We start from the raw sequence: 18,297 nt of genomic DNA on the forward strand, positions 1-18,297 counted from the left end.
AGGACAGCCGGGCGGGTCCGCCCCTCTCGCCGCGTCCGTAGGTTAAACGGCAGTACCCTCCGTGGGAGAGGTCGCCTGCGTGGCCCGCGACAAGGCTGACGTCTCAGGTTCCTCCCTGGGAAACGTTCGCAGAGCCCGCAGCACATTCTTTTGAAGATCCTGAAACATGCGTCCTTGGAGGGTAGATTCCGTTCGCGTCCGCAATCCGAGATCATCGAGACTCCAAGCGAGGCACTGCATTATGTTGTCAAGCCGAGTGGCACGGTTTTACAGACCAGGAGGCATGAGCGTTTCTGAGCTGGGGTTTGCAGGACCGTGTGAGCCGGTGCTGACGTGATCTCGCCAAGACGGCTGCAAACGCGGGCGGTAAGGATTAGGTGCTCCCTTTCAGAAGAGACGCTCTGTCAGACGTGTCAAGTTCTGGCCTGTTTATTTTTCTGTTAAGAATCCTCTCTCACAAATATGACTGTATCAGAAACATTAGCTACTGGGTGGTCAGTCTGGTGGCTTTGGGAGTTCTGTGTTTAATACCGTTCTTCAATTTCAACGAGCACACAACGGCCAGAGCCGCGTGGTGTCCTTGACTGGATCCTGGAGCAGAAAAAAGGCATCCGTGGAAAAACTAACAAAATCCAGGCAAAGTACAGGGTTTCATTCATAGGGGCGCCCTGACATTGGTTTCTCGGTTTTGACAGACATGTCCTGGCAACGTGCGGTGTTAGCCTTACCGGAGACAGGCCGGTGGTGTACGGGAACTCTGTTAACTTTGCACCTTTCCCGTAAAGCCAAAATTATGCCCAAAATGAAAAGTTTATTTAGGAAAAAAATATGAATCGCTAGAAAAATGAGGGGGAAACCCCCAGAGTTACCGTCGGGCGATCAGATGCGACGTACGCTGTCCATGGGCGTCACTAACGGAGCCCTCTCTCTCCCTGCCCCTGTTCTGTTTTGCAGCATTGACAAGATCTCTAAGGTCACCTCGCCTGTGCTGGTCATTCACGGTACAGAGGACGAGGTCATCGATTTCTCCCACGGCCTGGCCATGTACGAGCGCTGTCCCCGCGCCGTGGAGCCGCTGTGGGTTGAAGGGGCTGGGCACAACGACATAGAGCTTTACGCACAATACCTAGAAAGACTAAAACAGTTCATATCCCACGAACTGCCGAATTCCTGAAGGAGACACCGTGATTTTACCTCACTTACTGTGAACACACGAGTCCTCTGTTTTGCACATGCGCGAACTGGAAAGCGGTATGGCGTGATCACCGAGGGCAGGTACCCGCCTCTCGGTGTTCCGATCAGAGACCCGAGCAAGTCCCCGTCTTCTCTCTCTCGAGGTCCTTCTACTCCTCACAGCACGCGACACCGAACGGTGGTGACACCCAGCATCATTGCCTAGCCAGAATGGGGACGAGAGCTGGATGCGGGCATGGTCGGTGTGTCCCATGCCGTGTAGACCATGCCCGCATGTGTTGCTTGGCCGTACCCGTGGGTGACGATTCGTTCCCGCAGGACTCACCCCTCTCTCCACCCATGTTCTCAGTACTTGACATAAAGCTCTTTCTCAGCCTCTGGATTCATGGGTTGATCCATTTGTGAAGCCGTGATCGTGTGACCGGAACACTAGGGTGGTGAAAATTCCTTTGTTAAGTTTTGTCACCATGCCAATCTCCCCCAAACAAATCCACGGAAGGGTAATTTACTGGAACTATCACGGACAGCTTCATCACCTGGAACTGTACAAATTCAACTGGAATATTCTTAAAAGGAAACTGGGGTTTTTTTAAGTGTAAATTTATTACTAGTCAACAGAGTTTTAATATTTTGATTGTCTGGTTGGTCTAACAAAGAGCCTAGCCGACTTTCCTTCTGTAAAGTCCTCCTTGTAGGCTTTTTTAAAAGTACTGTACATATTTGCAATCACATTGTGCATAGATTCTTAATGGAGACTTTTCTTTTGTCAGGCTACAGCACCCAACTGCAGGCCCCTTGTTGGTAATGTAAATGATTGAATACATTTTGTTAATATGTTTTTATTCCTATGTTTTGCTATTAAAAAATTTTATAACATTTCCAAGACAAAAAAAATTACAAGTTTATGCTTTGAAGAATTTATGTAATGAAAATTTCACTAAACTAATCTTTTTAGTTTAAGAGTTCTTTGGGTTTCGACACTGGAGTTGCGCCGAGGAAGCCCTGGAAATGCCCGGTGCTTACCCATCGCTACGCTACTCATCTTGGGCGGGGTCTGGGGTCGGGGGGGGGCGGTTTCTTTGTTTTTCTTTCAGTTTTTCTTTTCAAATTTAAAAGCCTTAAATGTACTGTAAGCCTCGGATTGTTGTAGAACTCGATTGCGGTTGATTGCCAGTTCCTGCACTGTGGCTTGGATGCTGCAGGGCAGTCGGTCATGGAATAAAGGATGCATGGATCAGAACGTGTGGCCTCCTGTGGTCTTTTCCTCGTCTCTCCACCAGAGAGAGCAGCGAATGAGAACACACCTCCCGTTGGTTTAAGAAGAAACCCTCGGGGCTTGCAGACTTTTCTACCTCTCTCAAGGTGTATGCCTTTGTTCTGTAAGAGACCGGAGATTACCTTTGGAAGAAGCCAGGGAGGAAGGGAGGGAGGGAAGGACAAAAAGAAGAAAAGGTGTAAGAGGGACGCCTGGCTGGCTCAGTTGGTTAAGCGTCTGCCTTTGGCTCAGGTCATGATCTCAGGGTCCCGGGATTGAGCCCCACGTCGGGCTCCCCACTCAGCAGGGAATCTGCTTCTCTTTCTCCCTCTCCCTCGCTTTCTGTCTCAAATAAATAAAATCTTGAAAAAAGAAAAAAAAAGGCGTAAGATGTGGGGGAAAAAAGAGAGGAGTGTGCTTTAGAGCCAAACTGTTGTGGTTCCACAAGTCACTAAACTTAGCGAAAACCATCCGAGCGCACTTAGAAGGAGACGAGTTTATGATATGCAGATTATACTTTAATAAAATCTAAAAACAAATAGCAAATAAATAAAACTACTATTTTCAGATTATGATTGTGCGGAACAACTGGAATATCTACAAGTTATTCGACATCCTGAAAAGTTAGCTCGGTGGCTGGACATAAAATCAATACACAAAAATCAATCGTATTTCTATAAATCAGTAAAAAAATGTTTAAAATTCCGCAAAAAAGGGGGAAGATATCATTTACCATAGCATTAAAAAACACTAAGTACCGGGGGAAAATCTAACAGACCATGTACAAGACACATCTTGGAGAAAATTATAGAACTTTTAAGAGACATTAAAGAAGACCTGATTTAATGGAAGCTCTACCCTGTTTATGGATAAGAAGGCTCATCTTTCACCCTTTCAAAATAGAGCCGTAGGGTTAATAGGGTACAGTGAGCCTCACGTCTATATGCGAGAACGAAGGGCCAAGAATAGCCAGGGCACTTGAAAATGAAAATGATGGAGAAATATGTTTACCAGCTAGAGACAGTTGCAGTCCCTCGGAATTCTGGAGTCTAGAAAGCCTTCCCCGGGCCCCCGCGTGGGCCCAATGCCCCCCAGTAAGCACGGCTTCAATATTCTGTATTTGCCGACATAGTTGATCTCATTACTGCTCGGAACCATAGAGGAATGAGTTTACAGATTTGATTTATTTAAAAATCTGAAACTCCCCTAGTTAAAAAACAGCCTAACCTAGTGACACACTGGGGGAGGGGGGCGGGGGGCGTTATCAACCATGTGACATAACGTAAATACGTGTGTGATGGTCCGAGGACGAGTAGGTCTGTCAGAGAGCGCAGGACGTGAAGAGACATCCTCGGGGATATTGTCTGTAATAATTGCATCTAGATTCAGAAGTCAAACCATCAAATGACTGTATCCAATAAGTACACATAAAATGTCTCACTGTGTAACGAAATGCCACGTTAAATTACAAAGTTGGTATCGGTATTTATTTGAGGAGAGTATTTGAAGAGATTATTGCCCGTAATCGCTCAGCTAAGGAGACTGCAGTTGTCAAATACTGTTTGAAGTTGCAAGCTGGCATAGCCACATCAAGGATGGTACCCACGGGTGGTCAAGGTGTGGATAAACGGGCACTTTAAAAATACACTGTTTACTTGACCCACGGAATTAGTGCAAACGTTCTAAAGGACACTTGGAACCAAAGTCTAATCCAGCTAGGAATTTATCCTCAGGAAATAATCCAGAGGATGAGAGGGGTTTGGAGGGATGACCTCGGAGACTCTGTGAGAGTGAAAACCCGCCAGCCATCTCCGTCTCCAGCGACAGCGATTTGGTGAGTCTTACGAGCGCGCCGTGCGTCACTCTGCAGCCGTCATCAAGGCTGCTGCTTTCGCTCTGATAGTGGTGACCAGTTCTAGCCTAGAAACTGGTTCCCAAGTCCTCCCGGTGGTCCGGTTCCTCTCTTCACCCCACCCCTCCATACGTCCGCATGTGCACAGAGAGCTGGACATGCACCCAAACGCTTGCAGGTGCCCCTCTCTGCCGGTATTTAGGCGTGTGTCAGTGGGTCTCTGCAGAGGAAAGTCTGAGCCCAGCCTAGGATGCACGTGCAGTGGCTGTGGGATGGGGTCCGCAAGACCTTTCACTGCTGTCACAGGTCCCGGAACCCCGTTGGGGGCATTACCTCACTCCGGAGACAGTGCTGCTTTGACTGGCGAGGACAGTCATCCAGGGTAGCTCTCACCCCCTCGCGTGGAGGGCTCGTGAAGCCCGTAGCGGAAGTTCCCATGAACGGCGCACGCCATGCCGTCCGGCCCCCATGCCACGTCTTCCCCGAGGCCTCGCCCAGCAGGGTCCCCGCAGAGAAGACAGCCGTGCTGACGGGAGCGTGCACAGAGCTGGCCCAGCCGGGTGTGTTCCGTGGCAGAGGGCCCGGCCGCAGCCCTGCAACAAGGAGGCCTGGCCTAGCCCTGTCCCTAATCCTTACCAGTCAGGGGAGGAGTAGCTAACATGCAATTCCCCCTTCTAACCAATTCTAAGTGTACAGCTAGTGGCATGAAGTATATTCACGTTGTGCAGCTGTCACTGCCATCCGTCTCCGGAACGTTGTCATCATCCCACACTGCAACCCTGTCCCTAGACACTGAGTCCCCGTCCCCTCTCCCCCGGAGCCTGGCAGTCACCGTTCCTCTTCCTGTCTGCATGCACCTGACTGCCGTAAATACTGCACAGAGGTGCAGTCAAATCAGACACAAGGACCTAGGTATGTGTCCTTTCGTCCCCAGCTTGACTCACTGAGCGTCAGGTTGTCAAGGTTGATCCATGTGGTAACATCTCTTCCCTTTCCAGGGCTGCGTGACTATATGCGACACTGTTCGTTCATTCACTCGTCTGCTGACGGACCCGGGGCAGTTTGTACCCTCCGGCTCTCGTGAGCAGTGCTGCTGTGCACGTGGGGTGCCCGTATGTGTTTGAGAGCCTGCTTCCAGTTCTCCCCGGCAGGTACCCAGAAGGGGCATGGCTGGGTCCCCTGGTAATTCTGGGTTTAATGTCTGGAGGAAACACCATACTTGATCTGCTGTTCCGTTAGCAGGAATCTCGGGGTCTGTGACCCCTTTGAAATTGCATGGCATACTTTGGAAGTCTTTACTTACGGGCATTTTTCTGGGGGGAAGAAGGTCCACGGTTTCAGCAGCCTCTCCAAGGTATTGGTGATTCGGACGATTAAAAACACCGAGCTACATGGTAGCCACGGGTTCTTTTAAAAAACCAGTATTTTTAACTTCGGAGAACTGAGTGCGGATTTGGGAGAAAGGAAGGAGCTTGGATTTGTCCCGAAGGCGGCCCGGGTTGGGTATGGGTGGGGCAACGCGCTCCGTCTGCAGAGGGCGGGGGTCCCGGCAGGTGCGGGCCGTAGCGCAGAAGCCTGGCAGGCCCAGGACAGCAGGGCGAGCCCGTGGGAAGAGCACAGAGGCGGCAGCAGGCCCCGCGCTGAGTTTTGGTGCCATGGTAACCACGTGACCTGGGACAGTTCCTCACCTGCGCTGAACCCGTCCTTCATCTCCAACCTGCAGCGACACCCCCGCGCGGCCGCGGGAGGACCGGGTGAAGTTCTGGAGGCAGACACGCCGGGCAGGAGGTAGTGGGCCCTCGGACCCGCGCATGGAGGCATGGCCGAGGTCTGGGCTGAGGACACAAAGGAGAGCATTGGGTAAGCTCCAGGTTAAGACCGTCCACCCACACTGCCTGTGCCCTCACCACGCTGTGACTTAATCAGTACTCTGCTGCTGAGTGGTGTACCGTCCGGCTGGCCCAGCGTGTCCCCTCCCCGCACTGTGTGGCCCCGTCTGTGTGAGTGGAAACCGGCCCCTGGGCTCACACATTGTCTCCTCTCCGAAGTCCCCCCATGCTCCCCTTCTCTGGGCTTCCAGATGCCCCTCAGCACTGTCGAGTCCATCCAGAACTTTCCGAGGTGGGGCCTGGCATGAAAGAGACCGGGGGATGGGGGGCAGAGGCGGGTCTTCTCCACGCTGTCCGCTCAGCACGGGGACAGGATCTGCTCGGGGCACAGCAGCCCAGGGTGTCTGGGGTGGGGCGAGCGGCTTTGCAGAGGGATCTCCGATGAACTTATGGGAAAGACCCCTCTTAAAACCTCTTAAAAATTTTATCCCAAATGGTGGATAAAATGTATTTTCATAGTTTAAGGGGGGAGGAAATGAACATCCGTATTCCCGCTGTTGAACGTAAGAGATAGAATATTACCAGGACCTTAGAGACCCACTCCCTCCTCCAATCACACGGCCTTCCTCTTGCCCCTGCGGAGAAACCACTATCCTGAGCTTCCTGTTAGGAAGCTTTCCCTTGTAGTGTGTGTGTGTGTGTGTGTGTGTGTGTGTGCGTGCGCGCGCACGTGTGCACGTGTGATCTACGACTGGAGATATTTAGGTTGTCTTCCAGATTTTTGCTATTAAACATATTTTTGGGGTCGCCTGGGTGGCTCAGTCGGTGAAGCATCTGCCCTCGGCTAGGTCGTGATCCCAGGGTCCTGGGATCCAGCCCCGTATCAGGCTCTCTGCTCAGTGGGGAGGCTGCTTCTCCCTCTGTCCCTCCCCCTGCTTGTGCTCTCTCTCTGACAAATAAATATATAAAATCTTAAAAACAGAACAAAAAACCCTGCATGTTTTTGTACTTCTTGTGATATGGCAGATTTCTGGTCGCTGCTGCTTAACCTTGGTTCCACGTTGGCATTACCTGAGGGGCTCCTTAAAGTGATCTCTACGCCCAATGTGGGGCTTGAATTCATGACCCCGAGACCAAGCCAGGAGCCCCAGTGAGAGGCTGACTTTACAATGCTGATGCCCAGGTGCCAATCGAACTGCTCTGGGGGGTAGCCTAGGCTCCCTGCTTTTTAAGCTCCCCTGGGGCTTCCAGGGGGAACCAAATGCAGATTTTGACTCAGTAGGTCCATGGCGGGGCCCCGGGTTGTGTGTTTCTAAGATGCTCTAGGTGACGCTGACCCGTGGCCCCGGCTGGAGTCCTGCTGAGTCAGAAGATGGTTCAACGTCCCACGAAATGCCACGTCACTTCCACGCAAGTCGGAGCCCCAGTCTCCCTCCCGCCAGCCCTGGACAGAAGTCCCAGCACTCCACACTCAACATCAGGGGACTTCGAGAATTTTTGCCTCAACAGTGGATGTGAGATGTTAATCCCTGATTACTCATGAGCAGAAGAAACTTCTCAGAAACATATGGACCCTTCGTAAGTTCTCTGTTGTGAAATGTCTATCCGTGACTCTTGCCTGTTTTTCTGACAGATTTTTATCTTTTCCTTCTCCACAGGATTATTCATATATCCTGGACACTAATCCTTTATTTCCCTCATACGTTGCAGATACAGCCCCTCGTGACATCCTCTGTGGGACCCACGGTCTCACTTTTATTGGGTAAACCTTAATGGGCACTTTTTTCGTTATTACTACCTTAATAAGTGGACTGACTCAAAGTACATAAAAACGTTTTTGCTCAAAAGCACAAGAAGAAATCGATAAATACGTCAGTCCAACAGCACCAACATCTGGACGGCCTGTGTCATGCTCTGTACCCGTAAATCACACCGACTAGGCGCTCACCTCGTAAGACGTACGCTCTAGCAGAGGGGGGACCGCAGGCGATAATAAATAAACGTGGAACACGCCGAGCGGTACCAGGCGCTGGGAAGAAAAATCCAGCAGGGTGGGCAGCCTGCCGTCCAGCCCGAAACGAAGCCTCCAACTGCTGTGAGCCTCGTCAGACGCGAGAGCAGACTTTGGCTTCCTGGAAATGATAGAAAGGTTCATTTTGGTGTTTCGCGGAGCAGTTATTTTGCATTTTTTGTGTATGCGCAGAACAAGGCCTGTAAGCTGTGGGATCAAGGAACGAGATACCGCGGTGGCTACCGTCCCCTTCCCCGCAGGCAGAGAGAACTGAGTTCTGGTCACTGACCCCGGGGCCTTGTTCCTGTGGGGGAAAACCTGCAAGGAATTTATAATAAATGATTTCAGTTCAGAGGTCAGAAAATGCTTTCTTTGTAGGGTCAGATAGGAAATATTTTCAGCTCTGTGGGCCACGTGGTCCCGTACTCGGTCTCTCCAGCTGCCCTGAAAACACCGCAGACTTGTACGTGAGGGGATGTGCCGTGTTCCCATCAAGCCTGATTGATAAAAAGTGGCAGTGGGCCAGATTCGGCACATGGGCTGTCGTTCCCAGCCCTGTCTCACAAATTCTCCTCCTCTTAATATGGTTTAGTGGTTGTGTTTCATTCCAGAAACAATACGTGCTCATGGGGAAAGAGTACAGCCAACCAGGAGAATACAAAGTAAAAAGACGAGAGTCCCTTGCCTCCTCTCTCCTCAGAGGGGACCGCGTGACACACCGGCCTCCATCTGGGAAGGAACCTCGGAGTCCCTCATACAACCGTACCCCTGCCGTCAACTTCCCGGACTAATTTAAGAAAAGACAAACATAAAGGACAGACTGACCGAGCTGGGCACTCACCTTCTGCCCCATCTGCTGGCCCCTTAAAGACGACCTCTGTCCCTCCCAGTGCAAGACTCGGGGGCTTCTCTGGAAGCCAAGACCACTCGGGGCATAATTACTGACCACTAGGAAAAGTAAAATACCGCAGACCTTCTTTCCGTCAGCTCTCCTCTCTCAAGCTGGGTGGTGACAGAATTCACTCGTCCATCCACTTTCTCTTCCTTCCACACGCTCTGCTCAGCTTGGTTCTGGGGATGCAGCATCGAAGACTCCAAGCCCCTGTCCTCTTGAAGCTTATCTTCTAGGTGGGGGAACAGACCCAAAACAGGAGAACAAATAGAAACAATCCGATCATGGTACGTGTCATGAAGGAGACAAGAAACATGCCGCAGATGTGAGTAAGGGAATCAAGCATTTAGGGTTCGGAGCGGGTGAGGGGGGAGTGGTTTGGCGTCCACCTGTCGAGACCGTCGGCCAAGCTTCGGTGTTCTTGCCGCCAGCTCCGGGCTGTGTGTCTCAGGGACCCCACCGCACTTCTCTGTGTCTCCGTGTCCTCGCCCGCAAAATACGGATGATTTAGTACTTTACTTGTAACGTTAACGTGAGGATTATAGAAGCCTGGAACAAACTGAGCTCCCCCAAAACACTAGCTGTCATCGTCAAGAGAACTAGAATATTAGTAAAAAACCTCTTGGGAGCGTGTGGGGGAGACGGCACCATTTACGGTGCTCTGTCCTGACGTTTTTTCTGACTGTTATCGGTCAGTGTTTCTTTCTTCTGTTTCTCTTATATATTTACCATTATTTTCCACATATGGCTGTGATTAATAACCATTTTTACAAGTCCATTTACCCAATTCTTAGACGCATTGGTATTTTACTGTTAAGTATTTTTTTAACCAGCAAATAACCAAGTACGAGTCCTACCGTGCTCGACCAGAGTTTCTCAACGTGTGGCCTCTGGACCAGTAGCGTCAGCCTCACCTGGGAACTCGTCACAAGTGCAGATTTTGGTACCCACCCAAGACGTGCTGAGCCGGAAACGTGGCAGGGGAGGCAGGGGTGGGGGTGGGGGGTATTCAGTAGTCTGTTTTAGCAAGCTCCATGGGTGAGCTGATTTGATTCGTGTTAAAATTTGAAAATCTCTGAGCTAGGTTACTCGACATTTAAATGAAAAGGGGGTCCTACTGAGAGTAGTTCTTCTGCTCCCGGGGGAGGAAACACTGTTTTTGGCCACAGTAACCAGGAGAACAGGCTTTAAAGCTGTCCCAATCCATCACTGACAACTCCCCTCCATTAGAACAGAGCTCCGAAGGCCCGCCAGTCGGCAACAGCCTTGCTCCAAGGGACCAAGCTTCCTTTGCAAAAGGTCCTTTAATCCCTAAAAACTCCCACTGATAAGAATCCACAAATCCCTGACCCCGCACTTCCCACTCTATACGGATCAGCATTTTGCTGTGTGCTTTGCGTAGCAAGTGATGGATCCAGCTTTTTGCTTGATATACACAGTGGTGACGTCTTCCTTCAACGGCCCGTCCAAGCAGTCGGATTGAGTCCAGAGGTGCCGACACCGTTGACCCCCACAGACACTGTGAATGCGTGGGCGGGGGCGGCGTGAGGCAACGCGGCGGAGCCGGGACGTGCGTCCTGGAGAGGCCGGCACATTTTTAGGATACATCCACACACCTCATGGGCCGCAGGAAGCACATCTGCAGTCCTGGGGGCTCAGGCATTCGCTCTACAACATCCAGATGAATCCAACCCCTTTTTGTGCAAGAGGCGATCGGAGGGAAGGGGACCACTCAAGAGCGGAGACTGACTTAGTGACCGGTCGAACACAGCCCGTTCCTGCACTGGTGCCCTGCCTGTACTTCGGGAGAGAAGGCGAAGGTTTCGTGGCATCATGAAAAGTGATCGGTGTGCTTGGTATGTTGCCATAGAAACCACGAAGGGTGCTGTTGAAGCTAAGGGTGTTAACACACGCACGTCTAGGTTGTCTAGGAATCACACGGAGTATTTAAACAGTGCAGCTTATATTTATGTTTCATGCTGGGACTTTCTCTTTGGGCGTATTCTATAAACCTCAGGGGAGAAATGTTATTTATTGACTTAGACGTCTACTGAGCATCCCCTCAGTCTGTCCCTGCGCTAGTCTGGGGACAGAGAGACGGGTGAGACGTGTCTGTGCCACGAAGCTTACAGCGGGAGGTGGGGTGTAGAGAAGAGAGGGGCACACGCACGGCCGTGCTCCTAGGACAGAATTCTCACAAGCTTTCATGAGAACTCAGGGTGGGAGAGATCAGAAAAGATATCCCACGGCAGCAATGTTCATCCTGAGTCTGGAAGGGTGGCTTTGTGCTTTCCATGCAGAAAGGAGACGAGGAGGCCGTTTTGAGCAGTGCCCTAAGTTTCCTGAAATGCAGTCACGGCGCAGCCAACTCCAGTGGCCTTGCGGAGTTGGCAGTGACGTAGCTGATCTTTGGAGAAAGATCCCAGACATCTAAGGATCGAAGACAAATCCTGCTTACTGGATCCGCCCACCGTGAATAGGTCATAGTACGACTGATGCTATAATGACGTAATCGAGGGTCATTCGGTCCACACATAGGTACGGAGTGCCTGCTTCCGTGGAGACGCTGCTGCAGGCACGGGGGCACAGCGGTGAGTAAAATGACTGCATTTCTGAGCCTCTGACATTCATACTCCGGTGGTATGGGACAACTGAGGAAAAGACAAGGAAATAGATCAGGGTAAGGGCTGGAAGCGATGGTGACGGAGACTATGTAGGAGGATGGACAAGAACTTTCTCGCACGTGATTTTTGAGCAAACACCTGAACGAAGTCAGGGACGGGGTCTCGCAGAATTCTGGAGAGGGGCAGGGTGTGGGAAGGGCGTTTCAGGCAGAAGGAACAGCCAGGACAAAGGGCCTCAGGCTGGAGTGTACTTGGTTTTTGCTGAGCAAACAGGGAGAAGCAGGAGAGCTGAGGGAGCGGCATGATCCCAGCAGCGTCCGCTCTCCAGATTTTGCTCCAAGTGGGAAGTAAATCGGAAGGTCTTGAGCAGACAAGGATCGTCTGTTTTGGAAGGAAAACTCTAGCCATAATTTCTTTGTAATGCTTCTTTTGTTTTTGAAATTGTGGTAAAATATAGATAGCACAAAATTTTGTTTTTAGAAAATTTTGCTTATTTATTTGAGAGGGAGCTGGAGAGCATGAGCAAGAGAGAGAGAGCGGGAGTGGGGGGGGGCCGGGGGGAGAAGCAGACTCCCCGCTGAGCAGGGAGACCCAAGGATGATAACGCGGGGCTCGATCCCAGGACCCCGGGATCATGACCTGAGCCGAAGGCAGCCGCTTCACCAACGGAGCCGCCCAGGCACCCCCAGTTTTTAACTTTTTTAAGAATGCCGTATTATTCTCCACGGCACCTGCATCATTCGTATTCTCACCAGCAGTGCACAGTCTGTCCACATCCTCGTCAGCGCTGGTATTTTCCATGTTTTTGTTTTTTTTAATAGCAGCTATCCTGAGGAGTGTGACGTGCTCTCTCATTGTGGTTTTGATTCGCATTTCCCTCCTGTTGAGCGACGTGGAGCATCTGTTCATGGGCTTGTCGGCCATCGGGGTGTCTTCTTCGGAGAAGCCTGCAGCGGCTCGTCGGCAAGCCAGGACACCGTCTAATATCACGGGGACTTAGAGCCCTCCCGGCATTAACTCTCCGGTCGCATCTACTAAGCTCACAAAGCCTTGGCGTGATCAGCCTGTGATACGTTCTGTTCCATGAGCAGGCAGTTTCGAAAGGAAGAGCTATGACTGCTCACATCCGTGTTCAGCTGGGCTGCCAATAGAAGCAATGAAAACTAAAACTCCAATGAAATAGGACATATATATATATATTTTACCATATTGGCAGTGGGTTAAAAAACAACAATCCTGGGCATTAGGACTCAGGAACGGGCCATCTCCTGTGTGTATCGGGGGCATGGAGACTGGTCTAACTTTCCTAGAGGGTAACTTGGCTGTTAAGATGGTGCGAATCTAAATTTCTCCCCAAGAAATAATGGGAGAAGTACAAATATGTTGAAAATCGTAGCCTTACTTAGAATACTGGAATCAAGAATAGAGGGTTGATTATATAAATTATGTCCATATTAAGAAATGGCATACCACTTAAAACTAATGTTGAAGGAGACTTAAGACTTGGGGACGTGGGGGCGCCTGGCTGGCTCAGCCAGTGGAGTGTGACTCTTGATCTCAGGGTCGAGAGTTTAAGCCCCACGTTGTTTGTAGAGTTTACTTAAAAAAAAATTAGAAGTGTTGGGGAAGTGTTTGTGATATATTATTATGTGGGGAAAAAAAGGCTTATTACTATATATAATGTGATTTTTTTGCCATTTAAAAAATTACCTGCTTCTTTTTTTAGGTAATAAGTTCACACTTGGTTCAAAACCGAAGAGGTACAAGAAGTCATACAAGGAAAAGTCTGTTTCCTCTCCGGTCTTCCATCTTCCTACACCCACCAAAACCACCACCAGAACAGACAGGAAAGTGTGCTGTTAGTTTGCTGCGCATCGGTCTAGATGCCGTCTCAAACATCTATAACTAAATGCAGACGTTGTCCTTTCTCCCTTCTCCTTTTGTGCAAATGGTAGCTTGCTATATACGTTGCTTTACACTTGAATTTTTAATTGTTTTACTTATTTATTTTTAAGATTTTATTTATTTGAGAGAGAGCGGTTGCACGAGGGGGGAGGGGCAGAGGCCGAGGGAGAAGCAGACTCCCTGCTGAGCAGAAAGCCTGACCCAGGGCTCATCCCAGGAGTGCGAGATCACCACCTGCACTGAAGGCAGGTGCTTCACCAGCTAAGCCACCCAGGCGCCCCTATTTTATTTTTTTAAAGTTTATGTATTTATTTAAGCAATCTCTACACCCAACGTGGGGCTCAAACTCATGACCGCAAGATCAAGAATCACATGCTCTTCCAGCCAGGTGCCCCTAATTTTTATTTTATTTATTTATTTTGTTCTTTATTTTTTAAGATTTTATTATTTATTCATTTGACAGAAAGAGAGACCACCAGCGAGAGAGGGAACACAAGCAGGGGGAGTGGGAGAGGAAGAAGCAGCTCCCAGCAGAGCAGGGAGCCCGATGTGGGGTTCGATCCCAGAACGCAAGGATCACGCCCTGAGCTGAAGGCAGACGCTTAACGACTGAGCCACCCAGGCGCCCTTAATTTTTTTATTTTAGTATATAAAGTGTATCCTTAGTCTTCTAAAAAAATAGTCGCATGGTGTTCCGCTGCATAGACATAACATAATTTGATTAGCTCTGCTATTAGGCGTTCCGGCTGTTCCAGTTTCATGCCAGTCCAGATAGAGCTGCGGCTTGTAACTCCGTGTCCTTCCACACGCTGGGCAAACACGTCTGCAGGATCAATTCCCGCAGCGGAATCGCTGGGTCAAATGTGATACACATTTTCATAAATCTTGGCAAACTGCCGTCAGAGATTGTACCAGTTTCAGCTTTCCTCAGCAATGGCTGAGGCCAGGGTCTGTTCTCCAGCCTCCCCAGGTCCCCCAACAAAGGCAGTAACATCAGACTTCTGGAGTTTTGCCAAACAGTAGGTACCTCAGTGTAGCATTAATTTGCATTTCTTTGTTTATGTGCAAAGTTGAGCCTCTTTTCAAATGTTTATGAACCATCTGGGTTTCTTTTCCCATGAACTGCATGTATATTATTTTAATTAAAAATGCTTCTCTGTGCATCCCTTCATTCTCGATGTAAATGCCTCCTGCGTGCGGACTCCCTGCTGGACACCGTAGGGGCCATTGTGGGTAAAGGAGCGAACCCCAGGGGACTCGGCTCCGGCTCTCCAGGACGTGCAAGCTGGTGGAGAAGGATTTTGAGCTAAACAAGTGAACTGCTTACAGAAAACTTGCACGTATGCATTCATGCATCTGTGTAACTCATACGTGGAAGGATATTTGGCTGTCTACTGCAAGTTAACAGATGATCTTTGAGTAGCAGTGGTATTTTTCCTTTGTGCTTTTCTGTATTTTTCAAGCCTTTTTTTTTTTTTTAAGATTTTATTTATTTGACAGAGAGAGACACAGTGAGAGAAGGAACACAAGCAGGGGCAGAGAGGGAGAGGGAGAAGCAGGCTCCCCACTGAGCAGGGAGCCCAATGCCGGGCATGATCCCAGGACCCTGGAATTATGACCTGAGCCGAAGGCAGACCTTTAACGACTGAGCCACCCAGGCGCCCCTGTATTTTTCAAGCTTTTGGTAATATACACACATTAGGTTTGCAAAGAGGTGATCTCTCCATTGTACATTTTCTGAATTTTCCACTTTTTTTTTTCTGCAAGGAACACAATCTTTGCATCCAGGAAAAAGAAATACATGATGTGAAAACATCACATCTGACACACAAGTATGTCAGATATTTAAAAACACGGGAAAGAATGTTCCTTCTCCATGGCCATGATGAGTTTTGGAGAGGGAGATGTAGAAATCCATGTTCAGAGCTTGCAAGTGGTTGGCCCCTGTTCTAAGACTTCCCGTCCCAAATTCCAACACAGACCTCCACTCACCAGAAAAATTAAGGACTTGTCTCTTCTTGGCTGGGCAACCTCATCTGCAGGCAGCAAAACAGGAACTGAGCAGCTGTTAGTCCTGGAAATCGCCCCGGGGCGCAGGCTGGGAGTTTCCCTTTTTCCCCCAAGCCAGCTTCAGGCTTGGTGTCCAAGGGCGACCCCTGTTGGTGGAATTTAAGTACGCCCATGGCTCGCAAGCCTCTTTTGCCAGGATGGGGATGCCTGGGGTCTGATTTTTTGTGGGGTCTGCCGGAAACCTTGCAGTGAACAGCCCACTCGCTCCTTCCCCCCAACTGCATTCTGCTTCCCATCTCGCCCCTCACCCCCCGTCTTCGGGTCTCCCTGCTGTTTTCCTGGGAAAACCTCATCTAGAGACTTGGGGGATGCACCCACAGGTGTGGCCGGGCTTTCAAACGGCTCTGCAGGGAGGCTGCTGGGAGACCAGGGACAGGCTTTGAGGGTCAGCAGGGAGAGGGCAGTGACTTCCGCTCTGAGGGACAGGCTTGCTCCCCCCTCCCCCCGCCAGCGGACCGCACACAGACGAGGGATCCGCAGAACGTGGCTGAGGGCTGCACCTCACCTCCACCTGGGACAGGCGGAGGCCAAAGGGTGGGCTTTCTGGGTGGAGCAACACCATTTCCCCTGTCTGGAGACTCTCCCCAGGGCTTCTGATGAGGACCAGAGAACTAACACAGCCCTTCTGAAGCAGCTGTTCGGTCCACACTTGCAAGAGCCACACATGGAGGCAGTCCGGGTAGGCACGCCACCAGAGCAGCGCTGCTCACACTGGGCCGCAAAGGGCCGCCTGGCGAACGGCGTGCATCACGGGCTGAGTGGAAGCGCCAGTGCAGCTCGGTAGAGCCTGATTTCAGACATGTGGGGCCTGTTTGCAATCCATCAGCCTCACTTTCTCCCCTGGGCATGGGTCTGTGATCAAGAAAGCTGGATACCAGAGGAATGTGCTGGTTATTTCTGTGCTTCGAGAAAACATGACTAAGTCATTCTCTGAGCCCATCACCAGACAAGAGTCTGTCTTCACTGTTCTGTGTCTCGGTGCCTGTGGGGCAGGCCTCTCGGCAGAGAGCAGGTGCCCTGCCAGCCTCGGATCTACTCTCTGCTGAGGGGGGTGGGGGAAATCTCCCCTGCAGCTCTTTCTGCTCCAAACAAGGCTGGTTCAAAGCGGACCTTTCTCTGTGCGGCCAGATACTCAACATCCTCCAGGTGTCTGTGGGTCCTGGTGTCCGGGGTTCCTTCTTAAGAAAGGAAGGAACCAGAAATTACGGTATGGTGAGGAGGGTGCTTAGGTGGGTCCCATCTAAGTTTGCCGGAAAGGAGAGGTGGGGGAGCGCTGCTTGCCATAAGACCCAGCTGGCTACCTTTCAAGAAGTCGAGGAAGGGCTGAGGATTCTGACCCCAGTGAAGGTCAAGACCACCTTGCTGGGAAGGGCCTGGGGAGGAATGCAGGACTTCCCTAACTTAGCCACGTGATCAGGGCTCTGTCCCAGCACCGAAGACAGGAACAGGCTCCAGCAGCTTCTGCCTGCCTGTCACTTGGTGAATTCATGGGGCTGGTGTGTGCTGCCTAAAATGAGGCCCTTGCCTGAAGACTTGATTCTCCAGGATGCTGGCTGGAAGGAAGAAATGTGCATTCTAGAAGGCTCCCACCAGCCAGGTGAAAAGGCTGAGTCGTAAACTCCAAAAAAGTGGACTGGATGGAGAACTGGTATCAAAGCCCTCATTTTACAAGCAACAAGCAGAGACTCTGAGAGGGGGAGTAGATGATGCTGGGTCACCCCGCAAGCTAGTGGCGGAATGGAGAGAAGACGCCAGGTGCCCCAGGGACCTGTCACACGCTCTTTCTACTTGGCAACTGTTTCCTCAGGAAGGGAACTATCTAGAGCAGTCATACCTGTTTGCTTTGACCCTCGAGGACTTCGGTCTGCGCAGTTAAATTTAGAGAAGGGTGCTGGAAGGACCCTAAGTTATTGAGCACCTACTATGTGCTAGGTATCTGTACTATTGACATCTCGTTTCAATCCTCCTACCAGTCCTTCAAGGAAGCATCATAGAACCCATTTCCCTGATGCGGACACTGATACCCAGAGGGGTTAAGACCTTCGTCTGCAGCCACATAACCTGGGGTGTCTGACTCTGGTTTCAAACGAAGTTCTCTTGTGAACATGCTGCTCTTGGAGAAACACTGGGTCCCCTGTACCAGGAACTCTCTCCAAGGCCAGTCATATTTGATTAAAAAAAAAAAAAAGTCCTGAGACTTAACAGCCCTGAACCCCATGTCACGGTCCCTCTGGCAGACGCAGGACTCTCCCCTCCACCGCCTGTGCCCCGGAGCGGGGTCCTAAGCTCGCACCGGCCCGTCGAGCCCCTCGCAGCCCAGAACTCGCGCCGGCGGCTCGCCGCGCCCTGGGCTCCAGCGCCCTCACCCGGTCGCAGCCCGCCGGCGCTGCGCCGAGAGCCGCCGCGCGCTATAAAAGCCGCCTCTCGGGCTGGCACCGGCGAGCGCGAGCAGAGCGGGCCCGGACTGGCGGGCGCGAGAGGCGCGGGGGCATCCGGGGCAAAGCGCGGCCGCGCGCGGAACCCCACTTTTTCAGACACCCCGAAACACTGCCGGTCCACGTTCCCAGAGCTCGCGGAGCCCGTCGCCGTGCCACCGGACCGCCCCGGCTGCCGCACTCCTGGCCGGCGGGACGTGCCGCCGCCTCGGCTACCGACCGCGAGGTAA

General features: G+C 51.1%; 2 protein-coding genes across 2 annotated transcripts in view; both read left to right on the forward strand.

Moving 5' to 3' along the window:
- ABHD17C (abhydrolase domain containing 17C, depalmitoylase) overlaps positions 1 to 2,434 on the forward strand; it is a gene marked incomplete at its 5' end in the record, with an annotated part of 45,712 nt that extends 43,278 nt beyond the window's left edge. Inside the window, one exon of the mRNA XM_034668880.1 lies at positions 955 to 2,434. Within this exon, the coding sequence (XP_034524771.1) occupies positions 955 to 1,174 (220 nt within the window). The remainder of the gene's footprint in view (positions 1 to 954) is intronic.
- A 15,631-nt stretch (positions 2,435 to 18,065) lies between these two features.
- Positions 18,066 to 18,297, forward strand: part of LOC117803850 (cell migration-inducing and hyaluronan-binding protein-like) — a 103,920-nt gene continuing 103,688 nt past the window's right edge. Inside the window, exon 1 of the mRNA XM_034668881.1 lies at positions 18,066 to 18,293. The gene's annotated coding sequence lies outside the window, so the exon portion shown is untranslated. The remainder of the gene's footprint in view (positions 18,294 to 18,297) is intronic.

This window comes from Ailuropoda melanoleuca, chromosome 9 (assembly GCF_002007445.2).
Source record: "Ailuropoda melanoleuca isolate Jingjing chromosome 9, ASM200744v2, whole genome shotgun sequence".
In the NCBI taxonomy this organism is placed as follows: domain Eukaryota; kingdom Metazoa; phylum Chordata; class Mammalia; order Carnivora; family Ursidae; genus Ailuropoda; species Ailuropoda melanoleuca.